At 35.1% G+C, this 26,139-nt stretch overlaps 2 protein-coding genes across 2 annotated transcripts; one reads left to right on the top strand and one right to left on the bottom strand.

The window, feature by feature from the left end:
- Nucleotides 1-106: 106 nt before the first annotated feature.
- DTWD1 (DTW domain containing 1) lies at nt 107-12,139 on the bottom strand. The gene is made up of 6 exons (XM_062584028.1): nt 12,033-12,139; nt 10,473-10,608; nt 8,151-8,432; nt 6,950-7,093; nt 5,447-5,720; nt 107-351 (listed from the first exon to the last, which is right to left on the bottom strand). The coding sequence occupies exons 1-6, from the start codon at nt 12,137-12,139 to the stop codon at nt 122-124; spliced, it is 1,173 nt and encodes a 390-aa protein (XP_062440012.1). The 3' UTR covers nt 107-121.
- Nucleotides 12,140-12,529: 390 nt separating this feature from the next.
- Nucleotides 12,530-24,967, top strand: FAM227B (family with sequence similarity 227 member B). Its single transcript, XM_062584029.1, has 10 exons — nt 12,530-12,580; nt 14,181-14,430; nt 15,103-15,170; nt 15,501-15,545; nt 17,326-17,430; nt 20,372-20,470; nt 21,224-21,325; nt 22,000-22,126; nt 24,450-24,581; nt 24,900-24,967. Exons 1-10 carry the CDS (start codon nt 12,530-12,532, stop codon nt 24,965-24,967), a joined length of 1,047 nt encoding a protein of 348 aa, XP_062440013.1.
- The last annotated feature ends 1,172 nt before the right edge of the window (nt 24,968-26,139 follow it).

Here is a 26,139-nt window from a genome sequence, read left to right on the forward strand (position 1 = left end):
ATAGACATGAAGAATATAATCTATTTTCAGATTTCAGATAAAAAGTAGTTGCATTTGTGCAATTTATCATTGCAAAAGAAACAAAATATCATGTTACTCACCCATGTATGGTCATCTTGGTTTATTCTTTCCCTGCACAACACTTAGCATTTTTAATCAGAGTGTACATAAATGAAAAGAAAAAAAGGAGATTGTCATATTGCCCTTTGTAGTTCTCTTTCAAAATCTCCTGATGATAGTCTACAAGGAAATAATAAATTGCTTCTATTGTGGAAAGGTATGTATCTGGCTTTCCCTTTTGATGACGCCAAAAGCAAGTTTTTCTTGTTTTCAACTCAATTTGTAGCAGCCCTGTCAAGAAAAAGAAATGACGTAGATTAGATGACGCAGATTGGATAAAGCATCAAACAAATCTTTGGTTGTGGTTTGCTTTTGGCTTTGCTGCTAGTCTGCATTAAAATCAGTTCTCTATCTCTCTCTGTATATGTATATATCTGTTTTTCATCTATAAAATGGGGGCAATAACATTGTCCTTTATAGATCACATTGAAATTTGATAAAAAAAAAAAAAATGCTGTAGGAGCTAGGTTAAAATCTGCACACTCGCATCTAAAATGTACAGGGAGCCTTGACTTGACTGAGTGAACTGCAGTTTGGATGCAAGGTCTATCACATGGCAAGAGTGAAATGCATACCTATTACTGGTCAGTGTTCATAAAGTGATGTATAAACTTCATCTCTTACAAGGTTAATACTTTTGAGTGTAAAACAGTCCTTCAGACTACCATAGCTTTTCTGAACTCTGATGAGGAATATTTCTATTTGCTAAAAGCTAGACACAATTTATGCTTGTTAAATAACTGTAATAATCACACTTGGATTACCCAGGACCAGAGCCTGGCCAGTAATTTATTTCAATTTTTTTTTTTAGCAATTAAACATTTTCTAGCTTGAGATGAAAGCAAGATATTCATGGCATGTATGGATATGTATGGCATATGAGAATCTCCTATCTCCTATAGTCTCTGTGTATAATTTCTTATTTGGTATTTCTTAAGATACACAAATTACTCAAATCATACTATTGAATAACCGCTTTGTAAACAGGAGTGGACAGCTGGATTATGAAGAATAGCATATATTACTATCAATAATAAGATCAGTTTGTAAAGTTATCTTTTTTTTAATGTTAAGATACAAAATTTGCATCTTGGGATGGTTTAGTATCAGTAATTAACATTGTCGAGAATTACCTAGAAGTTATAGACAGGTAAGTTTGGATGCTTTTCCATATGGCCCAAACTCAGGAACCCAAATTGGTCTATAGCCCAGAGCTTGGAAGTCTATCCTTCTTACTTTCAAACTACATTTAAATTTATAGTGTAATGGCAAGATGGACTTAGCCATTTACTCTGCAGTTAATAACATATAACTTGTACAGTAAGAGAAATCTTCTACAGCATTTTTTTTAAAATTTACATCACTGAATTTACATGCTATTGTTAGCACTCCAAAACTTAAAATTCAAAATAATATAGTCTATTGCCTCTAATAATCTCACACTTAGTATAGTTTTTACACTACTTTAACTACATCGGTTTGTTTCCCACAGGAAATAAACTTCTCACAGGAGGTTTCAGTGCCTACCTTTTCTTACTTTGAACCCTGCCTTTTCTTTCTTTGAACAAGGTTAGCCTTAGATCCAGTAGAAAAAAATGGTGAAATCTCAGCCCTAATGAAAGTGAAAACTCTCATCAAATTCAATGACGTTTCCACTTTAAGAGTAATGGACAAAATTTAGAGGAAGATTCCTCCAACATAATTTATCACCTATTCATGGTTTGAATATAAACGTAAGTTCATTGAACGCGAGAGCACTGATGCTACTGAGCTTACTGCACATGCAGGATCAGTTAATTTCCAACATAGAGTCTGAGTTTTGGAACAAATACATGAAGGATTAAGGGTTACAGCTTACTGAGCATATTTCCATCATCTTTGTACTGTATGTGTACAGCCAAAGGCTATGTTTTATTACAAACATTGGTTGTTCTTATGAAAGCAACTCAAACTATGAAGGAAATCAACTTTTTTTTTTTTTTTTTTAGCATCCACATACTTTGAGCTCATTAGAAATAAACGTTTATGTAAATCTAAGATCAAGCAAGAGGAAAATACAGCTACCTTTAAATCCACTTGGCTATTGAATGTAAATAAAATTTTCCCTTATAAAAGTTATCCTCCTGTATATATGCCTTCTGGCAGACAATAGGATTATTAGAGACATACAAACACTCCTCCACCTTTCCCTCATCCTCCATTCTTTTTCCATACATCTAATTATCACAAAACAGTCCCTGTGCTACTTCATTATAACAACAGAATGCTCAAACCTTCAAGATCATATTTAGTCATATTTAGTCACTGATGTTACATCTAAGGGAGACTCAGATTCTTATCAACAAAATGTATGTACATTATCCATTTTAAACACAGATGAAGCCTTTTGTTTACTCTAGGTCTTCAATCCCATCTTGGTTTTATGGAATATTTGTATGGTGGATTGGGAGATTTACTAGTTCAAGAAATACTAGTGTGCTGGAACGAGTAGTTATGGTTTGCTCCTAAGGCTTTTTTTTTTTTTTTTTCCTTCCCTTCAAGAGGCAAGGTACTTACTCCTGCCAATGTGCCTATCCTTATTTTAATTATATCATTTAATTTACTACAAGAAGTCTCGGTACCTTCTTGAAACTGGTACTTCAGAAAAAAATTCCACTCCTTTCCTAAGTAAATGTCTACTTTCCCAACTTGTGTGAATAATTTAACAATTTAAGGTGAAGCAGAAGGGATTCGCATACCTTGGATTCACCTTGCCTCTTGTGCTGTTGGCCCCCTGACTATATACCAAACTCTCAGACGTAGAATACAGTCCATGCTATTGTGAAAAGATTTTAGAAACCTATAACAGAATTTTCACTTTGCTTTGCATTGTACACCCAAAAGTTTGATTTTGAGGGAAGAGGAGAGAGAAAAATGTGAGAAGAGGGTAAGAGCTATCAGAAAAAAGAGGCTGAAGAGAAGCTGGTCTTAGAGAACATCACCTTTCTGTTCTCAAATATCCTGGCTATGCAAAGGTATAAAGGGTACTATTTTCTTGCAGAAATAAAGGCAAGCACAGAAAGTTTAAAAAAAAAAAAAAAAAAAAAAAAAAAAAACAAAGCAGAGGTATTATATACCCTTCTACAAGGGAAGCTATACGCTGATATAAGACATTTGGCTAATACAAAATAGCTCTAATTAGAGAAAAAATACCACAGCAATCTGTTTCTTTAACAACCACGTTGATGTTGCCAATATGCTTCATCACTCATATGAGAGAGTAATCGTTAAAACTAAATATAACTGCTTCCTTTCTGATCTAGTGATTGTTTCACTTCTAATGAAGTGATCAATCCTAAATATTATCAACTTTCAAATATTTCCTGTCTTTAATGCAACTGATTTGGTTTTGCTTTCTAAAGATATATTATGCCACTTCTCTAAGAAGATACAGAAGTATTTTGTTTTGTCCAAGTCTTCTAGATTGCCTATTTTTAAGATTGATAGAGTCAATTGCTTTCTCTTGCAGTGCAATTAGCTAGATTTACTCCATATATCAGTCCAGGCTTACAAAACACAGGCTTTATTTTACATTTTCTTGGCTTAATTCATTAATGGTCTCCATCCAGTATTTCTCATAACTTCATCTTTTTGAATAAGCACTGCAGTAGCTTCTTATTTGGAATTGTAAACATTCCTTTTTGAACTTTAATATCTCAGGAATATTATGTGGATGATGGCTTAATTTGTAGGAGAACTGAAAAATCACACAGTCCTCTAGTTTTCATGTGCATATGATACGCACATTCCTTCAGTTTATGTCTGAGGAAACTTCATCCCTGTCCATCCTGAAAGGCAAAACTGCTATCTCTAAAAGGTACAAGAATGCAACTTATGTCCTGTAAAAAAGGAAAGCGATGAATGCACCAGATGTATACCTGCTGCATGGAGGGTAGAATTTTCCCTTGGGCTGGATAAAAGAGAGCCTGATTCACATGACACCAGTCTCACCTCCTAGAGCACTTCTGAGAGGAGTGGAAGGTACTTAGGGAAAGAGAGGACTGGAATACGACTGAAACAGATGAAGTTCTAGAAATGAGGGAAGGGTCCACTGGATCTGCATGCACATAGGCCAACTGGAAAAAATGGTGTAAGAGCTAAAAAGTAACAACAGTCACTAAATCTTGGCTGATACACTGCATAAGCTTCTACGGAACCTTCAGTTCCCTTGGTTGACTGTTAATTTTCTAAAGTTTCATCCTTTCTATAAAAGTTCTAAATACTTTACAGTAAATTATAAAATGCAGTAACTCTAGTCTTTACAGTAATATACAACACGCAATAACTCTAATCTTTACAGTAATACTTCTGTTTATTTGATAGAGTATGTTTTGTGTTAAACTAAATATTTGGTAACGGAATTTTAATTAGCCAATAAGTTATACTAACATGTGGGACTCTTTAATCAGCTGGCTACACAGCAAGGCAACATTCATCTTTCATGTAAGAAGCCTGTGAAAGCACTTGCAGGAGCCAGTGGAAAGCAGGCACTACTAAGCAGATACATATATATTAGTATTTTCAAACTCCTACCTCAAAAAAAAAAGAAAAAAAGAAAAAAAGAAAGAAAAAGGAATGCCACTGCTAAATTGGTTTATATTTTGTGGTTTTCTTCAGAATACTTAAATGTAACCTTCTTTAATAAACCTAAGACAAAAAAAAACTTTGCAGAAGTCTTAGGTATTTGCTTTCAAAGATTGGAGGGTGTTGGGGGCAGGCAGGCATTCCTCTTTTGACTGGATAATACTAGTGTCATTGAAGTGACTATGAAACAAAGAACTGTACTAGAAAAAGGAAAAAAGCACCTTTACCAGTGGCCTCTTTGCCTGGGAACACAAAGCAAACCCAAAAATTCTCCTGGCCTTTACTGACTAGGAAATGAAAAAACAAGTCCAAGATAGTGACCTACAAAGGAAATTTTTCTGGCTTCCTGCACAGTTCATTTAAAGGACTACTGTTTTTCTACATTGTCTAACATGACAGCTTCCAGTCCGTGAGATTCAGGAAATCTGTTCCAAAAGACAATCGGGGAAAAGAAATGTAAAGAAATGCTTTCTTAATAGTAGTTTTATCAATTAGTGAAAAGAAAATATGTGATATGAAAACAAATGGAGTCTTGACTCAGGAATACAGCATTGAAATACTGAGTATTTCATGACTACACAGCTCTATGGTAACATATGCACTTATAACATGCTGAGATCTGTTACACATATATACATATATTTGATTCAATCATTTTTGTAGCAATAAAACCTCAATTTCAACTTTATTTATTTTTTTTTACCTTGAAGTCGTTCATCAGTTATTATTTTGTTAGTTTGATTCCAGGTACTGTCAATAAATATAATTTTCTTCAGTCTAGTTCCTTCACTCCTGTTGCTTGAGATGCATTCATTTATATTTTTTTCTTCTTCAGGGTCTATTTTTGCTTGCTTAAGAAATGGCTCTCTGGAACAGCCATCATCATTGTCATAAACACCTTTCTTAGCATTTTTTTGGAGATGGAAAGCAATATCTTTCACTGAAATTGAATTGGGGCCAGGAAAGATAAGTGCTATCTACAAGAAGAAAATAAAGAAATCAGAGTCATCAAAATATGATACTTTTATAAAATACTAAGAATTGTTTCAATAAAGAAAAAATAAAAATCTTTCTTATCTGCACCCACAAACATTTAAGACAGTGAAGAAGTAAGAGAGCATCTCTTATAAAATATTCTATTGTCTAAAAGCATAAGGGATTGTATTAAAATAATGAATATTAGAATATTTTATTAATGTAATCTCATGCCTCTACTACTGATTCTTTCTGTAAAAGAAAGTTTTTTTCATCTAAACAACGGTGTCAGCAAAGAGGTAGTTTGAATTTCACTTGTCACTGTAGAGTATGGACCAGGAAGGCCATAAAGAATAGTTTCTATCCTATTCTCATTCACAGCTTTGGGGTCAGAAGAAATAACCTGTTTTGTCCTTCTGCAGCTCTCACAAATACGTTTTATCAAAAAGACTAGCGACTGCCTTTACTTATGATACAGTATTTCTTCGGTAGCTTATTATTGCATTCACAGTCTGTGACTTGGAAAGCTTGAGCAGTATTAAGTCACTGCAACCTCTTCCCATTTTGCCTACCTTCTCCATCATAGTTTCCTTTTTTCAGCTCCTGGCCTCATACCTCCTATTCTTTCCTTGATATTTCATTATCTGAAGAAAGTACCCTCTCCCTGAGCTATGCACGTTATCCCCCTTTTCAGGTAATCAATGAAAGTGTTAATTATGACATCAGATGTGTTAATGGTAGGTTTTAGATTAATCACACCATTCAAATGTGTTTTTAATCTCACTTTCTTTTTCAGGCTCTATGCTGACTCAGGTAGACAACAGTTTCTCTGTAATAGTGAATGTTATAAATTTTAAAGAAGTTTAAATCCTGCAGATGATGAGCAGGACACCTAACAATGTTCAGCTTGCATTAAGTTGAATACTTTCACAGATTTAGATAAAATAATTCTCATAGGACACAAAAAATCAAATTATATGAGGTGCTAGACATGAGAAACTCAAACTGGTTAGATGGTGATACAGTATTTTTCAGCTTTGGCGGGCAGTCCATAACAATACTTGTGGACATGTGCTTTGAGAGAACTCAAACGGGTGGGTTGGATTAATATACTATCGCTCTCCCCCCTCTCTCTCTTAGGGGACTGCAGTACCAGCTGCAGCAGGGAGTACAGAAGATATCTCAGCATTTCCCCAGCGCAAAGCCCTGTTATCTACATAGTATTTCTTACTTCATGCCTTTTTTCTTCATATTCTGGAATGCAAGGGTATTTATAAATTGTAACATCATCAGGTGCCAGGAGCTTAGCATGCACAGCAGTGCTTTTGCCATCAGTTTCATTTGGGTGTTTAATAATGTCAATCTTCAAAGGTAACTACAATAAGAATAGAAATAAGTAAGATGTATGATCATATACATGTCTACGTAAAAAACAAACAAAATCCAGGAGAAATAGCTATGGTATATAATTAACACATACTTGCTTCAAATAGTCTCACTGAATGTTTTTGGTTAAATAGGCTTAAAAATAAACTAAAAACAAATGAAAAAAACCACTTCTCACATTCTCTCCATTCATGTAAATAGCTAAGTATACAATGAATACAATATGGAATGGTGTAGTAGTAGGGTAGTAAAAGCTCTAGTATTAGCATCAATCAGGTAAAGAAGATAAAAGTTTAAATTTAGTAATATAATGGTCCCAAATATGAATATGCATCTGTATTGGATATTCACCCTATTGCAAAAATGGCCAAACTTAAGTTAAATTAACGAAACCCAATAGGTCAAATTTCCAAAGTACTTCTAAAATATTTTCACAATGCTTTCAAAGTGTCTTCAAAATGCATTTTTTGCTCCTAGGTGATTTTGCAAAATGTAGCTCAGTCACATTTGATTTTTTTTCCAATATATTTTAGCTGAAGAACACTACATTTTAGAAATATTTATTTTTACTTTAGGAGTGGTTATCTGAATTAAACACCCTTTACATTTAGGAATGCATTTTAGCTCACATTTTATGTAAAATTCAGCCTTGGTTATGGGCAGATGATACCATTTGTTTCAGTACATTCTGTTCTGGCCAGAGTTCTTACGACTGAAGAATGAAGGTAAGAACAGTGTAAAGAAGCTTTTAAAAACTAAGTGAAAACACTGTCATTTGTGTGAGAATCCCAGTGGTTTCAGCTGATCCTTTTCATCTAGAACATACATAAATGTTTATGGTGACTGGAACATTGTCAGTGCTTGTACATTTAATTCCTTAAATAAGAAGGATAATAATTTTATCTAATTGTAGTTTATTCATACTTGATGGCTACTGTGTTAAAGGTAAGTGCTCATAAAAAATGAATCAGAAAAGAAATAGTCACATATACTAGCTGCTAACAAGCAGAAGAATATTACAAAAAAAATACGTAAGAGAGATTAACCTTCACAACCGGAATTTCTTTGGTAGGGACAGTTTCAACAGGAACAAAGCATGTATAACAATAAAACATCCTTGAACTACTGCATCGTGGGCACTTTGATCTCCCACTCTTTTTTGCCTTTTCAAGTACTTCCTGCGATGCTAACTGTAATTGTTGAAGTGGGTTATCTTGAAACGATGATGGAGTCTGCAATTCTTGACTTTCCAAACATTCAGTATTTCTTTTTAGTCCTTGAGAGTTTTCTTCATTTAAAAGTGTAGACGAGTTTAAATACATGGTTAGCTGAAAGAGACAATATGTTGCACCTGATAAATACAGATCTGATATACAATGAACTAATTTACTGGAAATTCTGTTTGATCTTATTTAGCAAAAAAATACTCAAAGTAGATACCCCCTATACTGAATCAGATGATTTTATTCTTTCTTTTATTACAGCACCAAGAACTCCGAACAGATTTCCAGACTGCATGATATAAACAGGTAGAAGAAATTTGAGATTTGCATTCTTAATGCAAGTATATGTACAATCATCATTTTACCTAGATAAATTATCCCACTCACTTCACTTATGTAACAGAAATATAAATTTTTAGGATCAGTATCTTTTTTGTTTGCTGTTCCTTTGTCTGCTGTTTGTTGCAGAAAATACACTGGTAGACATTGATTGCTACCTGCATGAGCTGTCCCACTAATTTTCACCAGGACTACTGACAATGGAAGAAATGCCTGCAAGACAGAAGTCCATAATAAGAGAAAAGTTAACTGTACAATTTTAGATCTCTATCCTGAAATTTATTGTGTGTAGGCAGACCAAACTACCTGAATAAAATCCCTACTGACAAAACTTTGTGAGATAAAAGAAAAATTAGACTGAAATCTGGCTTTGGGGCTGGTTTCAGTCTAGACTCACTCTGCAGGTTCATATTTATTTTTAAAAAATTGATGGATTAACATTTTTTTTTCCAAGGCTTGCTTCAGGACAAACACTGACCCTCTGCAGCTGGCATAAAATTCTACTGTGTTCTCTGAGTAATGAACCTGAGTAATGACTGTATGTATGCCCACACCTGATCCAGATCGAATTAGCACTGTGTGCAGAGATTGATATTCCCAATCACAAATATAGTGAAACCTTTCAGACTAGATTAGCCAGGGGCCTCTCTAGTCTTCAAAGCAGCCCAAGTGCTGGAGATTGAGCGGCCTGCAGTAGTTACGAACTGCCTTTTGCGTTCTGTACTGCATCACTTAAGATGAGAAAAGTCATTCGTATTATTTACTTTCAGTTACTTTAAGTTTACTTTTTCATGTCACAGATCACACTTGTGAAATGATGTAACAAAACAGTCATGTTTAGCAAAAACAATAATTTCTGTGATATGATCCAGAGTGAAGTGTTTAAATAAAACCAAGTGTAGTTTAATTGAAAAACAGCAAAAATGAAAGACTCAGCTAACTCCCCCACATAAATTTAAAATCTATTCCAGAAAAATTAGCTGCTATTTTCTGGTAAAGCTGAATACTTATACTTGTTTTGATTCCCCCCCCCCCCCCCCCGCCCTCAGGTTCTAACTTTTGAAGGGTCAGAGACCTCTCTTAAAAAAAAAATCAGCAGTATGCATAGAAATTTTACAGTCAATTTGCTTTTAAATGTACGTGAGATAATGCGAAGGGAAAACTACACCCTGTGTCTCAATGAAAGCTCGTCACGCCTAGACCAACCCTACAACTACCGAGATTCCTCCCGAAGCGGAGGGGGCAAGAGGCCCTGTAATTTGACATCCGTTCCCGCCCGCCAACGGATTCTTCTCAACACAGCGTCTCATGGCACTCATGTTCAGCCACGATGCCCCCGAAGCGCTTTCGCTGCTGATGCTGACGGGGGAGAGGCTGCTCTAAGGGCACAGGAAAGCCGCAGTGGTCTCCAAACAACTGCCCGCGAAGCAGGGTGAAAGCACACACGCAGCACGCTTCGCACAGACGGGCACTAACAACGTGAATGCCGATTCCACCCACGCTTAATCTCCCAGGTGGCTCCCGCTGCAGCGTACCCTCCACACTCAACTACACGAAACCCGAAATCTCAGCCAGGGCCCGGGACTTTCCCGTGAAGTTCGCCGCAGCGCCACAGCGCCCGCCGGCCTCACACGGACCGGCCGCCGCGTCCGGGCTGCTCGCTGCCTTCTGCCCGGCCGCTGGCACGGCAGGGCCGAGGCGCTCCGCGACCCGCGCCTGCCCCGGGCCCGCCCGCCGCCGCGCGCCCTCCGCCGCGCGCCCTCCGCCGGGCCGCAGCACCCGCCGCTGCGGGGCTCCGCGCCTCACCCGCTCCCTCGGCTCCGGCCCCGCCGCCGCCGCAGCCCGCCCGGCTCCTCCCGGGCTCCGCGGCCCTGCGAGCCCCCGGAACGGAAGTGTTTGGGCTCGGCCGCCGCGGGGCCGGAAGAGCGCGCCCGGGAGAGCGCTTTTCCGCGGGGGACAGGCCGTAGGGCGCTGTTGCTAGGGGCCCCTAGCAACGGCGCGCGGGGCCTGGAGGCAGCGCGGCGCGGCGCGGGCGGCGGCGGCGCTGTGTGCTCCCCGCGGGCGCCTCCGAGCCCCTCGGCTCCGGGGCCGCGCCTGCTGGCCCCAGCTCGGGCCTGCTCCCCGCTGAGGCGGCCGCGGGCCGCGCCGCGCGCCCGCCCGCAGCCTCTGTGGGGCGTCGCCAGCGGCCGCGCGCGGAGGCGCCGCGTCGTCCCACCTTGTGGTGTTTCCACGTTTTGTGCCCCCAAATCTGAAGGGAAGTCGCGTCCTGTTACCTGCAGGGAAGATACGCACCGTTTTCGACTGGTTTTCGTCCCACCTCGCGTTAAACCGCCCCCTAAATTTTAACTGCCTTGAAGTGTTTTCCCCGGAGGCGGCAGCTGCCTCGGGCTTGGGCCCAGTTAACTCTAGGGAAGTCAGGTCATTTGGACTTTATAACCTGTATTTGTTTGTTTGTTTGTCAGGTGCTAACTACATACTTCCTGTTGACACCAAGGACTGCATGATATTTTTTTGTAGTAGTCTGTTTTCGTTATTTTGCTTCTCTTGCTAAATGGGACCTGGGATCTCTCCTGTGAAACTTGGTTTGATTAAGGGTGATACTCTGCAACAATGTTTACCCAACATCCAGTGTTCAGCAACTGCATTTTTAGGTTGAAATGGGTAGCCTAAAGCAATAATTTTGGTATACAGAAGATTTCTCTTGACTCAGTGAAATAAAGTCTGTGATATGTTAGTTGTAATAGCCTTAGGGAAAAAGTTAACTTTGTAGGCAGATTTTATGCCAAACTTTGATCTCAGTTACACCCTTAAAACCTCATTGACTTCAGTGGTATTGCATTCAATGGCAGAGGATTTTTACCAGAATCCTGTTGTTATTTGTCTTTGCTTTGACCTGATCAGTTTTTCTTATTAGCACGATGTAATACATTGCAGTAGAAAGGAAAAAAATGGTGACATTTCACATGATTTATCCTTTTTACCTCCTTATGCTGCGACAATGTGTCTTGATGTGAAGTAATTAATTGCATTAAAGTAATAAATGTTTATTGGAATATTTCTAAAATCCTTTTTTGCCAAACTTAATCATTTTACTAAGAGTTCCATCTCCTACTTGTATGATTTTCTTGGATGCTTGGTCCAGAGAAAAACTGTTTGGGAATGACAGAGCTTTGCATTTTAAAAGCTGGGCCTGAAATCTGAATCTGTTTTATCTGAATTAGTCCTGTACATTTTATTATTATTATATTTTAACAAAACTGTTCTTCAGAATGGTTGCTATATAACTTTTATTTGAGGTTCTTAATTTCACAATTTATTAAAAAGGTAATTTTTTTCAGATATTTTGCATACTTGGTTTCTACTCACAAGCAATACTGTAAAGTTGTGCTTGAGTTCTTAATTATACTGAATTCAACAGATACCAGCTGACTGATTTCTTTTCTGTGAGGCTTTTGCTGATCTGCAGTGCTCATATGTCTTCCAATTTCTAAGCAAAAATTGAGTGTATATATGAGAACAGAGCAGGCTTACCAGGTGAGTGGACTTTTTCTTAAGAATGTATTTTAGAAGTAAATAAAGAACTAAGTAAAAAAAAAAAATAACATTACAGATATTTTGCATGAAAATACTTGGAATAAGATGGAAGTTCTGCTTTTACAGTTCAGTTATCTTTCATGTTTTTAGCATGTTTCTCAACATTTTGTTTATTGGAAAAATGATAATGAACATGCTTATTATACTTTACCAAGGTAGCTTTATCTGTCAGCATTAATCATCTAAAGTTTAAATGAATGTTAATAAATGTCTTAGCTTTTAAAAAAAATATTCTGGTAAAAACAATTATTATTTTATGTCATTAGAAAATGCAAAAGCCTCCTTTCTCTTTTGAAGAATTCTTACGGTCTCAAAATTTGGTGAGTCCTACTGCTTATTATTTTAACTACCCATATGTATGGTGAAGTGAATATGCAGGAATGGGGTCATGAGCAAAGCCATGTGGATATAAATATTGAGAACTGAATTTGAACATAAATTGTATTTCCTAGACCCTCAGGCCCTGGAAACTACGGGTTTGTAGAAGTGGCAGGCCTTCAAGAGAACAGGCTGTATGCTGCTAAATTTTCTTTTTCTCAAAGAAAAACCATGAAGGAAGTCTTGTCCATGAAGGAAGTGAACCATGGAGGAAGTCTTTTGTCTGCTATGCAGCAATTTTTTATTGTTGGAAGCATACTTGAGTAATGACACTGACTCAAGCTTTGTTTATAATATTTGACCAGTCCGCAACATTAATAGCATAATACGAAGTCCTAAATCCTGAGGCAAAAAGGTCTGAGAAGTGTGAAAGGAGGAATAGCTAGTTTTGCTTTTTAAATGAGCTTTCCTTCTTTTCCTGTGCTGATAAGACTGTTGGGGAGATCTTTGAATATGGCTGTATATTTTGTTACAGAATTTCATGTAATGTGGATACAAGTGATTCATTTAAATTACATTCTTATTGGAGCAAAAAGAATGTTGGCCTGTCCATGTTATTTGCAAGTATTGATTCACTCAAGGCCATTTAACTTTAGAGCTATGAGGAAAAATTGCTCTTTTTGACTGAACCAGAGCTTTTTCTGTCGCAGAAGAAACAAAGAAGAAAAAATTTAAAAATTCTGACAGATTGAAATTGCCTTACAACTTTTTTGGGGGGATATAATCTAAAAGGAACAGCTTGACAAAAAAGGAAACATTTAATTGGGAAAATGTCAAAACAAAATACATTAATATATTTTCAATTTTTAATTGGTTTTATTTGCCTTTTCTCTTTTATCCCAAAATGATCATATGTTTTAATAGTTTTCTTTTTTTCTGAAATAGTTTGTCTTACTGTCCTACTATTAAGGTAGAACCGTTGTCCTTCAACTATTCTTAAAGGATATAAAAACAAATGAATTGTTCACTGTTAATACTTACTAAGTTATTTCAGGAAAGCAACAAATTTGATTATTAACTTCAAATGTCTGCCATTGGCATCAGCAATTTGCTCATCTACTTAAGCTACTAGTTTTAATGCTTTGCTAGAATGAGGAACAGAATTTTTGCCTATACTTCCAAGGATATTCTCAACAGATGGAAGACATTACTGTTCTTTCAGAGAATTCAAATTGCACGTGATTTTATTTGTCTCTTTAGAATAATAACCCTTTTTTCATTGAGTAACCTCTTTTCTAACCAAAAAAGTTACAATCTTGTTAATTACTCTGTGTATGCTATAATGGGCCTCCTTGGCCTATTTCTTTTTTACTACTTTTTGAGATGTTACAATAATCTCTGAATCCGCTATAGGGAATAGAAGGAAAACAGGGTGTGTTGACAGTGTTGCAAAATATAGAGATTCTTTGGAGGTGTATGTAAAATGCATTTATACTGGTTCTGCAATTCTTTAGGTAATTTGTGAATTCACTTTATATAATTTAATCTTTACACTTGTATCATATCTAGAAATAACAAATTTTAACTACGTACTGATTGCAGAAGGAGTGGCCCAGATTTCTCTTTCTGGATGAACCTTATTCTTTGGTGGATAAATTACAGAAAGACTATTCATTTGAAGCTATATCTAAATATCTACATGAAAATGTGCCATTAAACATCAGCCCTCTCTCAGGTTTGGAGAAGAGAGTAAATGCATGCATCACTAAACTAGAGGAACATGCTCAAAAAATATTTTCATTACAACATGGACCAGGATATCTAGAGGAACATCTTATTCCACCTGAACAGCGTAACAGTCATTTTAGTTTTTTCTAATAGAACATAGTTAGAAAGTGAAAACAATACTTAATCCCTTTAATTAAGGCCTATATAAGTGGTGATTTCTTTCCACTTCTTGGAAACAGTTTAGAGTAGTAGCCAAAAAATTTAGGATTGTTTATGTAGATTTAGCATGTAGACCTTGAGTTTGTTAAATTCTAGATGTTAAAGTAAAATGAAGCATTCATATTAGAGAACCTCCAGGTTTAGTCAGTTGGTATTTAGTCTTTTCCTCAGTTTGTAAGAGTAAAGTGTCAAACCTATAATTTAAAAAATTCTAATAAGCTAAAGTCTTGGTTCTTCCTAGGTCTCTAGGTACCTTTTGGTTCAGGCCTAGAGAAAGTCAGGCAAAGTCTGTGAAAGCATAAGTCATTTTCCGCAGATTTTGGCATTACTTAAAAAAAAAAAAAAGAGAGAGAGAGTGAGAGAGAGACATATGTAGATTGTGATTTAAAAAAAAATGTTATGCCTACTGATCATTTCAGTGATGAAGTAGGACTATACACACACAGTGTATTAAGTTTTGGGCATATACACATTTAGATGTAGATCTAGTTATATTAAAAGTCTTTGCCTGATTAGAGCTTTTAATTGATAAAATCACCAATCCAGATTTCTTGCTAAATCTTGCCATTTTTTAAAGCCATTGCTGCTGAGCAAATTGATGCAGAAGGAGTTTTGAATCCAAAAAGTGAGATGGGAGAAGCAAAGGTATGCTGCCTATTTTTGATTCTATTTTCAAGTTAGATGGGGTACACCAAACTTTCAAGTTCTTTTCCTTAAATCCAGAAGTGAGATGATACCTTTCTCTGTATGTTTGGGAGTGGGAGGGGGAGTGACAACATGAAAATGTATATTTTTTCCTTTGTATCTCCAAAAGTGATTTGTTATGTTATGTCACCTGACATCTCAATTTTAGACAATTGTTTCTAATCTAAAGTTCCATTCATAATGTGAATTATCGTAGCTGAATATTGTTAATTTCATTGCTTGAAATATATGTAGCATTAATTTTGAATTGTGTATTTAAACATTTTTCAGGTTGCCAAATACTCTGTTGACAAGTCAAAGGGTAGAAATGTAGAGGTGAGCTTTATTACTGAAAGAAGTACACAGCATTTGGTCTTATGAATGTTTGTTTTTAAGTCAAATGTGTTTAATACCAAACCAAGGGAAAGAAATGTCTGGACACTCAGATGTTCAAGATTCATTATCAATTTTTCCAAGATTACATAAACTTGTATGTATTGTTTTGAATTTTGCTAGATGAGAGATTTCACGGAGAACAAACATGTCTCTGATAGCTTAGAATGTCTTGATCCTGATATTTCTTGGAAGCTGGTAGCACTCTAGCATAATCAGCTTCTGTATTTGAAATGTTAATGTGAATACTTACAAAATTGGATGCCATTAATAACTCATTGAGGATTAAGTGATGCAAAAATTTTAATGTAAGGCCATACCATATTTGTCACTGAGCTTATTAAAGCTCAGTTAAACTTCAGTTAAAAAAATTGGTACGTAAAAATAATAAACCCATTTAAATTCTTCTGAGACATCTCAAAAATTTCAAAATGTAAGTGTCAAAGTGTTGTCCCAGAATTGGGTTATTTTAGCCGGTATGCAAGCAGCCAAAAGCATGTTTGCCTCTAACATGTCAGTAAGTGGGACAGGTTGTCCAGAGAACTGCGCTCTACATGCTTAAGGTTGTCAAAGCCCATCTGGATAAAGCCTTGAGAGCTTGGTCTGATCTTGTAGCTGACCCTGCTTGAAGCAGGATGTTGGACTAGAGCCCTTCTGAGGTCCCTTCGAACCTGAATTAGCGTATGATTTGTAATACTGATATCAGTAGGTCAGAAATCGAGCAATAGTGGTGTTATTACTATTTATATATAGTGCTTTGAACACTATCAACTAAGTTTCATTTGTATATGTTTTCTATGCTTTTTAAATACAAGCTGAACAATGATTTGAGTAAAGGATGACAGCATTTTTGTGTTATATATGAGTAGATAATGAAGCAGAAGAGTAATTGTTTGACAGAGGCCTGGCTTAGCTTCTGTTGGGACACTTCCTATTATGTACTTGAAACGTAATTAGCAGAGTAACTGTACAGGAAGTACTCTCAGCAAGGGGAAGTCGAGTGGCTTTGGTAACTCTACTTGAGTTGAGGATCAAAGTCTTCAAACCAAGTAGCATGATATCCTTGCACATATACTCTCTATATGAACAGTTTTACTGCAAGTCAGTAACTGCCTAGAGTATTGAATTTTCTGCCTGGAAAGGCAGTCAGCTCATTTTAAACCAGAGCTACTCTGGTAGACTCTTAGGGACAATTTAATGTAGAAAGTCACTGTATAGATTTTGTGGGCAATCAGAGTTTGTACATGACTAGGAACTCATGCCAAGTGCTAATAGAACAGAGCAGAGAGAGCCACAGTGGCCAAGAAATAGCTATTGTCATCTCATATTGAAAAACTAATATAAAGGTTGAAAGAAACAAAAATCCCTGTTAAAAAAAAAAAAAAAAAAAAAAAAAAAAGAAGCAGTTTACTCATTTTATGATAGAAAATAAATTTTGGGGAAAGCAGAAACTTACAGGAAACAAACTTCAGTAAAGACTGAAGTGGCTGATTTTTGTACTTTGACTGACTCTTACTGAGTGTTAAAGGAAAGCAACTGCTAAGCAGTATTTTTACAAAATGAGGCCGTGAGCAAGTGAACACCTCTGATCTAGAATATTTTTTTAAAATTTTACTTTAGAAAGGAAATGGTTATATGTCTGATGCATAGTATTTTCTCAGTGAAGCAGTTATATAACAGAAATGTAATAATTAGCTTTTTGCTTTTTTTTTTTTTTTTTAAGAGCTATAACTACCCTGGTTTCAAGGTAAAACAACTTTTAGAATTACCAAGACATTTGGAAGCTCCAAAACTTTGGGACTTCGTTATAAAAGCTCAGCGTTTCAAAGTACGTATTCTTTGTTCCAGTTTGCTAAACAGAAACTGATACATAGTATTGCAAATATTTTGCTACGTTACTCTGAGGTATTTGATTTTGGTGCATGTTTTAGTACCACTGTTTGCATTTCTTGAAGTTACCAAATTGACGGATCTAGGAGTCATTTATTAGTAGAACAGCATTACTAAAGGATTCTTTCTGCTGCCCTGTCCTTATATCACAGAGTTGACCAATAATTAAAATACTGAAATAAATATTAAGCTAGGATTGTAGTTGAAAAGAAATTAAAAAGCAAAGTAAAGCCAGATTTTGTGTTTGTTTCTCTGTGGGTGATTGTTCATGGCTGGTTGGCATGAGCCTCATGTTTGTGAAAGTACTCTTGTAGCAGCAGTGTCAGATAGAACCTCGCTGCATCTGCATCAAGTATGCATCTCCTCATGTGTCTCACCTGAGGATATAAAAAGTGGATCCACTCTTTATTTCTTTCATGTGACTAACAGCAGCAAGGTGTCCAGCTGCTTCTGTGTGCACTGTTCATTAATGATAGTTAACAGCTCTTTTTTGTCAGCCAAGGCAAGATTATCTGATGATATAAGTCCTCCAGTATGTGTACACCCATCTTTTACAGGACTGATGTGGATACTGTTTATATGTAAAGATACAGTTTTTGTATCTGCCCCTAGACTGAATTAACCATCTATGACACAAATCATAAATGACAATTTAGAGTATAATTGCAACCCTAACCTTTGTATTCTAATTTTTACTGATTTTAATAAGAATTATCTATGGCTTTGGATGCTTTAGTTACTTCACTAACAGACAGACAAACAAGCAGGCATATTCTTTCCCCTGTGAATTCAGTAGGGATATTTTTGAGCTATATCTCTCCGGTCTTTGTGATCTGCTTCCAGTAGTGATCCCTATTCCTGTGCCTAGTTATTTGGCCCAGAGTAGCTTTCTCCTTGGAAAAGTCAGTTTGCAGCAGAGACAGAATTCATAGTGCCATGGAAGGCCAAGCTACAGTATGTTAGATTTTATTGTAACTTCCATTTGAAGTGGAAATGGATAATAAAAATATTAATATTTATGTTGAAAATATGTTTAATACAAAAAGTTATAGATTAGATAAATAGACTGTAAATTATATGATAAAGAAAAAAGAAGAGAAATTTATTTTAAGAACAGATTTGAATTCTCATCATACAAATATTTTAGAAATTTAATACTTTAAGTAGATCATTCAAAATCACTTCTTTTATGCTGTTATGCTTTATGTTGCAAGATCTGTAGGTCTACATTAGTACATAAATGTATAAACAAGAAGAACAGATAGGAGCAAGATACATACGCACATATGTGTGTATGTATGTGCATATATAAATACAAAGATATATATGGAGACAGTGTGTATATGCATATGTAATATACAAGATACACAACTAAATATATATATTTTGCTCACTCTTTCACACAGACAGACACACACACTTCAGAAGAACAGATTCCTAGTAGGAATGTGAACATAGCACTAATATAAAGCTATCGCTAGTCTGTTACTGATGTCATTGGATACTATGAAATCCTGATGTTTGATCTGTTTTGTATACTAAATTGTTACTCTTAAGCAGTATAAAAATGATTTTTATGACTTTTTACAAATTAACTCATGATTAAATAGTGCTACACAGACTGAATTTCATAATGTGAAAACAGTTAGCACCAGATAAGACTGAAGAATATTGTTTATATGCTATATTTTTCTGAATGAATTTAGACTATTTCAGATATTTATGAATGATAGAAACTGTTAATTCTTGTTACTTGTTCAGGTCTAATAACATCAAGTTGGCAAAAACAAATTTTGCGTATTTGGATGCAACTCAAGATTCAGATTTTTGAGCAGTCTTGGTGTACTCTGTGCTTAAGGAGTGGCCTTTAGCAGCACTTATGAAAGCATATGTGCTTAAGTATAACTTTTTTGAGTGAAAATTCTTAAATGTAATCAGAAGTATTCTTGTTGATGTTATTAGTACAATATCAATATACAACAGTAATCCCTAGTCCTATAAAATATAAAACATCATAGTTCTTGTATAAAACCTAATGTATTTATGCTCAAGAAACAGCTGTTTATTTGCATTAGATAAAAGGCTGATAAGAATTTATAATCTGCAGCTAGCCCAATGAGGATGTTTGTAGTACACAGCTAGAACCTAATGTAGCTTTCTGAAATACCACATGCCTGTTTTAAAAAATCCGTTAGAAGATTGATTTTAAAATTTTGTTCATTTTTGCTTGAATGTTTGCAAATGTACCCAAATAAGGATGATGCAAGGACTCTCCAAACCCTCTCAGCACTTCTGTGCAAAGTTTGGCACAATTTAAATCACCACCTGCCAAAGTAAATAAGTGAATCCAGTGTCTGAATTTTGCTTTGTTGTCTTCATTATTTATATTTATGCTTTTAGATAGTTGTTAGTTGTCATTGTGCTATGATTTTAACGCAACAGGTATGACTTGCTGTCTTACTAATTTTATATACCTTCATTTTTATATGTTGAACTTGAGGTGTTTGGACTCTGAGTTCTATGTTTACTGAAAATTTATAAATCCAATAAAAAACTGAGTTGCAGGTATCCTGGAAATGCAGATCAGTGTCTGTATTTTGAGGACCTGATGCTGAGGTACCCGAAGTAATGGATTCTTTAAAGAACTTGCTATTTTTAAGCCTTTCTTCCACAAGCTTTTTTTTTTTTTTTTCTTCTTTTTTTTTTCTGTCTAATAATTCACCAAACTGAAAGAAATTCCTATTTTATTCTGGACTGTATTTAAAAAAGAAAGATCTTGTTCTTTATATCTTTGTCCAGTTTTGATTTGTTTCGTGCTTCTTGGGATTTTTAAATCCCTACAATCAAGATAAGGAATGTTTTTATTGTTGTTTTAACAGAAGGATGTTCGTAAAGTTTGGAGAAGTTTGTTTCTCTCAAAATCATCTATTGCAGTGTTTCAGGATTCTTTCTGGTGGTGGTTTCTTCAAAAGTTTAAGGTATAAATGAATTTAAAACATTTTTAGAGCTTTTGTAATCAAAGAAATAAACTGCAGATTCTACAAATGCAAACTTGTAAATGTTTTGCTGACTAGACTTAACTATATGAAGTGTAACCCAAAAATTAACTTTTCATGTAACTTCAAGCAGCAGTAATTGAACTTAAGAAGAGCTAATTTAGTTAACAGATTTATACCATGAGGCTTAAAATAAACCTTTAGGCTAAAATTGACTGTTTATTTTACTTTACTTGCTTTGTGTAATGATGGTAGGATTTATATAAGATACAGTTTTGGAATATTTAGGTTAAGAAAATAAATCAAGAAGGTATATATTCTGTTACCTCAGATGATCATTATATTCTCTATTAAGAAGAGAAGGAAAATATTCATATGCTAGGAGAGTCTGCTTAGATATACTGACTTTGATTCAACACAGCATTTAGGTTCTACCTTAATTGTGGGCTGATAGACTTAACATACACTTCAAATAATGCATGTACTAAATGCTGTGCTGAATCAGGAACTACTGCAATAAACTGAAGAAAACATCTGTTAATACATTTAAAGAAAAATATTGCAGAAAGAGGGCAAACTGATTTAAGTGTTTGTAATTCAGTGGTGTTCCTTTATGTCAGTTCCTCACATCACAGGATACACGTAGTTTAATAATGTCATGCATCGATATTTTAACACACATCTGTTTCTGAATTTATGTTGTTACCTTTATTGTTATTTTTTTCCCTTTTGAAGCCTAACCAAGAAGATCAAGACCACTTATTTGACAGAATTGCAGACAGTTTTGTGGCACTTTTTCTTCTTGTTCCTAGGGATACTAAAGATGCTTTTTTTCAGGTAACAGTACAACAGTACAGTTACTGTACAACAGTAAAATTACTTAGCATTTGCAATGATATGTGGCTAGATGCTGTATTTCAGCTCATAATACTAACATGTCACATAAACCAATTTGCATATAGCCAGATCAGCAATACTCTAAATACAAAAGAGAGCTGCAAGTATGTACATGCAAGACAGCAATCAGAAATGTTGTTGAAGAAAAGCTAGAAATCATGTGCAATCTGAAGTGGGTATTTTTTGTCTTATATAATATGTGAATAACAAAATTTCATTATACTATAAAAAGACAAGCTTTTTTCCAAAATTCTTGTTTTTCTTTACATATCATGATTAAATATAAACAAATATTTTATTCTGCATCCTAGTTTTAGCCTCAACAAGTGACTTGTTCAAATCTATAATTTGTTTAAATCATTATTCTACTGTTCAGACTTAACTGTGAACTTTGACTTACACAGTGGTTAAATGAATTATGGAGACATGCATTTGCTTATAATTGATATAGTTATCTAATGTTTCATACAAGTAATAAAAGCTTGTACTATTTTTTAACAGAATTGCTTTGTGATTACGATGTTTTACTTGAATATTATTACATTAACTTAAATACTGTAATTTGAAAGCTCTTAGTAGCCTTGTTAGATATGGTGTTGTTATTATTTTGACAGGTATATCCTGATTGTTTGTCACAAGTCATTTATGTTGCTTTCTGTGAAGCATTTCCAGAATCCGTTAAACGTTTTGATGATGATTTTAAGGATGAATTGGTAGATATAATTTTTCAGTGGATATCAGGTACTGATGACTTCTTAAATTTTTTTTCATTTTCACTGAGGCATATTTTGTCCAAGCTACCAGATTTGCATTTCATTGAGAATCTATTGCTTTTTCCCTTAATAAAAGTATTTAATAACTGAGTTCAGTATTAGTAATACTGTTGTCAAACTTGACTTTCTATGTTCAAATAATAATAATAATATCATAATTCTGATTCTTGGTGTATATATAAGTAGGAGTAAATAGTTAAAAACAATAGCTGGCAGTCTGGAAGGGAAACAAAGAATGTCAGCTGATTATACAGCATTAGTTCTTTTTCTAATTTAAGAAAAATTAGAACTGGATCTGACATTTCAAAGTGTTTTTGGCAAAAGCATGTCAGAGTGCTTAACCTACTTTAACTGCTCAACTGTGCTATATATCTGTGTTGACTAACCTGTTTAATATCCCATTGTCTGAATACAGATGACATTGTGGAAGCATACTGCATTCAGATTATTTATTTGCATAGCAAGATTAGCTGAAGCAGAGCTTCTGATGCGATGATGGTGGTGATGTCTTACTGCAAATACGAGAAACCTTTGAAACTTGCTTGCCTTTCTATCTTTATATCACTTTCATATGTTTTAGATCCAGTTTTAGAACTCTTCCTACGTAGGATGATTGAAGTTACATCAGTATTAGTCAGTTGGATTTAAGTCAATATTTTTTCCTCTTAAATTAAGTATTTTCAAGGACAAATTTAATTGTGAATATCCAAAACTTTTATTCATTCTGCTCTAGAGTTATTAATATAATAAGAATAATAATGCAGTGTTAGTTTTTAGAAGCTTAATATGTCTCAGAATTTGAATGGATGTGAATTGATAATCTTTTTGGAGATGCTGACTTTCTGGATGATACTGAAATGTAAGTGTGTTATTTTTAAGACTATACAGGCTTAATCCAGTTCAAGTCATTGCCTTATTGCAGAGTGACTCTGTTCTAGAGTAGCTCTTTCAGCTGTGTAAGTACTTAACTATTGCAGAATTGATCAACAAGGATATAACAATGCTGTAGGATGTCACTTTCATAATTGAACTGGTGAATGTGGATTTCCTTTCACTGCTTTCATTGTGATACTCTGTATTCTGGAAGAATCTGTGGTAAGCACATTAATGCAGTTAGGATGGAAGCCTTAAAATTCAAGGCCTAAGCAACACTATAATAAGTACCAAGAAAAATAATGAACATAGTGAGGATTCAAATTTTCTTAGTTAAAGCAGAAGACTAGAAGATCTTCCTCATTATATGTAAGTGGCCTTGAATTTTTTTCTCTTAAAAAAAATGGTCAGTTTGTAAAAATATTCTTACAAGACTCAGACTATACCTGTCTTAGAGTCTTCTGCTAGAAATACTATTATTACCATTAAATATTCAGAAGGTTTAACAGTAACAGTTCGTGATTTATAGATTGTATGTATCATCTAATAGCCATTCCAAAAATTAGATTTAGAGCAGATTTCTATCTTTAGTGCTTATTTAGATTTTATGACAATGTGGAATTCATTATCTTGTATTTGAAGCTGATTGACAAATATGTTTTTGAAGTAGCTACAAAATACAGAAATATTTTCTCAAAACCTTTCTCTGTATCAGTCACTGTTTCTTCAGCAGAATTTTCCTTTTAGTTACAAAGAGAAAATTGTATATAGAAAAAGTATACCGAAAAATCTAATTTAGAGAAGGTTTGCATGCTTCAAAGTCATACGCACCAAATTCAAAATGAGCCTTGCACTCTGAAGAGTTGGATAACCCACAGTCTAGTCTGCAATATGTAACCACTATAGATAGATAATGGGTTGAATTATCTGAAATTTAGTCAGACCCCCCCCCCAAAAATCCCAACAAAATAGATCGTTGTTATGGCATGGATTCCATATCTTAATGAAACTTATGGTGTGGGAGCTGAGCAAAATTCTACTGGAATAAGTATTGAAAACCACTGAGTAAAGTAAATTATATATCACTGCCAGAATAATTCGCAGCCTCAACAGAGCACGCGAATGTATTGAATTACCAGTATTGGAACAACCGCAAGATAAAGATATTCATTCATGTGCAAAACCAAGCAGCAGCAGAAGAAAGATCATCCATGAAGATGCTGGCTTACTTTAATATGTGAATACTACTGTTTAAGTTAACAATTTTGCTCCTAAGCTTAAGGATGTGCACGTGTATAACAATATGCATGCATATTTGAGACAAGAAATAAATCAATTTTAATTAAATTTGGAAATATTCATAGGAAGCTTTTCAAAATCATATCAACACTTATCTAAATTTAACTTTTGCTTTTCAGGTCTGAAACCGAAGAAATGTATATGGAGGAAATGGAATTTTAATAGCTTTAAAACAACCATGATAAATGGTACTAGTAAAGATGCTACTACTAATGTACTAGTTAGTGGATCTGCCAGTTCTGTAGCAGCCTGTAAGTCTTGTAAATGTTTTTAAACACACAAAACACATTACTTTATGCATATTGGAATGAAACATGGTGCATTGCAAAATCTAATTGTCAACAGGAATTCTTAGTATTATTTCCCTTTATTTTGTGAAGAATCAAAGTGTTACAGTAATTAAAACTTAATTGTGAATTTTGATTGAATCTTAATGTATATCCTCCCAGTTTTCTGATATTTGCATTTGACTGAAGCTCAAAACAATATCAGTGCAAGTTACTTAAGGAAGCTGCTAATGTTGAGTTGCCGATATATGGATCACATTTTTATTCTTCTGTGCGTTCTAGCAAGTGCCTTCTACCACTTTGTCTTCTCTACCCTGATGGATCAGGTCTTAGACAGTTTTATGATTTGATACTAACATGCTGTTGAGATCTTATCTTAAGCCTTTTGTGCTGCTGCTGCTTACTGATTCCTTCTAGCTTGCTCCCTTTTTGTATGTGATTCAACTTTTTGTTTCTTCAAGCTAACCAGATTCTTCTTACTGTCTTATTCCCCATGCTCTTTCTTGCACTTACAGCCATCATTTTATGCTACCTATCTTCTCTTACTCATTATCTTCCTTCTCTCCCAACCCAACAACTTTTCCCATCTTTGCCTGCCACTTTGTTTCCAATGACCAAATTATTTACATGTTCTTTATACGATCCATTCACTCTCTATAGATGTTGTCAAAATTATTATTGTTCAGAATGTACTAATCTCTGGCAACTGCAATTTACTGTTTATGAAAGTGCAAATGATATGCTGTATTCCATACATAATAACAATATGCTCAATGCTAGCTGAGTTTTTTTGTGTAGATTGGTCCATTTATTTTAATTTTATTTTTCTGGGTGATGTTTAAGCACTCTTTTATGAGACTTACCTCTTAAGATGCAGTCTTTATAAGCTTATGCTTGCTTTTGTCTAGAACAATACTGGAAGTGTATCATGTATCAAGCAATGAGGTCTTCTAATTGCATAAGTGCTAGTGTTTCTATCCTGCTAAGCAGCAGGAGAGCAAAATCTCTTGCATGTTAAAGAACTGTACAGATGTGGGGTTATTACCTCTGATTCATCTTATTTATACTTTTGGAAGCCAGTAGAATCTCTTCTGAATATTCACAGTGAAGTCCAAGCACAATAGAAAGACTGGAAGTTTTCTGTGGATAAAAATATACATACAGCTGTGAGAAACTGTGCTATAGGCAGCTGGCTGCAGACCCACTGATGTTCTGTGATTTCTTGAGAATTGGTGTGTCCTATAGAGACTGACTTTCCTTCCATGGTATTAGGGCCCTGTGTTATTGGGGAAAGGTGAAGATGGGGAAATGTTAACTTTGTGTACCTGAATTTCTGTGTGGATTTTTTTTTTTTCATGAGCTCATGAGCTTTTTCTGTTTTTAACTAATTTCCTCAGTTTCCAGGGTAGGAAAACATAATTTTTGCTGCAAAGTGATTCAGAGGGAAATACCTCTGCATCAAACATAGGTGTCATTCAAGTTAATGAAGTCTGTGAATCTATGATTTTCCATGTGTTAATGT

This window comes from Rhea pennata, chromosome 10, assembly GCF_028389875.1.
Source record: "Rhea pennata isolate bPtePen1 chromosome 10, bPtePen1.pri, whole genome shotgun sequence".
NCBI lineage: Eukaryota > Metazoa > Chordata > Aves > Rheiformes > Rheidae > Rhea > Rhea pennata.

Excerpts from the sequence above, each read along its gene's own strand:
- FAM227B (XM_062584029.1), top strand. The coding sequence starts at position 12,530 with ATGCAAAAGCCTCCTTTCTCTTTTGAAGAATTCTTACGGTCTCAAAAT. Across the intron at positions 15,171-15,500 it reads GTGAGATGGGAGAAGCAAAG|GTTGCCAAATACTCTGTTGA; the intron begins GTATGCTGCCTA and ends AACATTTTTCAG. Across the intron at positions 21,326-21,999 it reads CTAAAGATGCTTTTTTTCAG|GTATATCCTGATTGTTTGTC; the intron begins GTAACAGTACAA and ends TTATTTTGACAG.
- DTWD1 (XM_062584028.1), bottom strand. The coding sequence starts at position 12,139 with ATGAGCACTGCAGATCAGCAAAAGCCTCACAGAAAAGAAATCAGTCAG. Across the intron at positions 5,721-6,949 it reads ATGAAGAAAAAAGGCATGAA|ATAGCACTTATCTTTCCTGG; the intron begins GTAAGAAATACT and ends TTCTTCTTGTAG. Across the intron at positions 352-5,446 it reads AACTGATGAACGACTTCAAG|GGCTGCTACAAATTGAGTTG; the intron begins GTAAAAAAAAAT and ends TTTTCTTGACAG.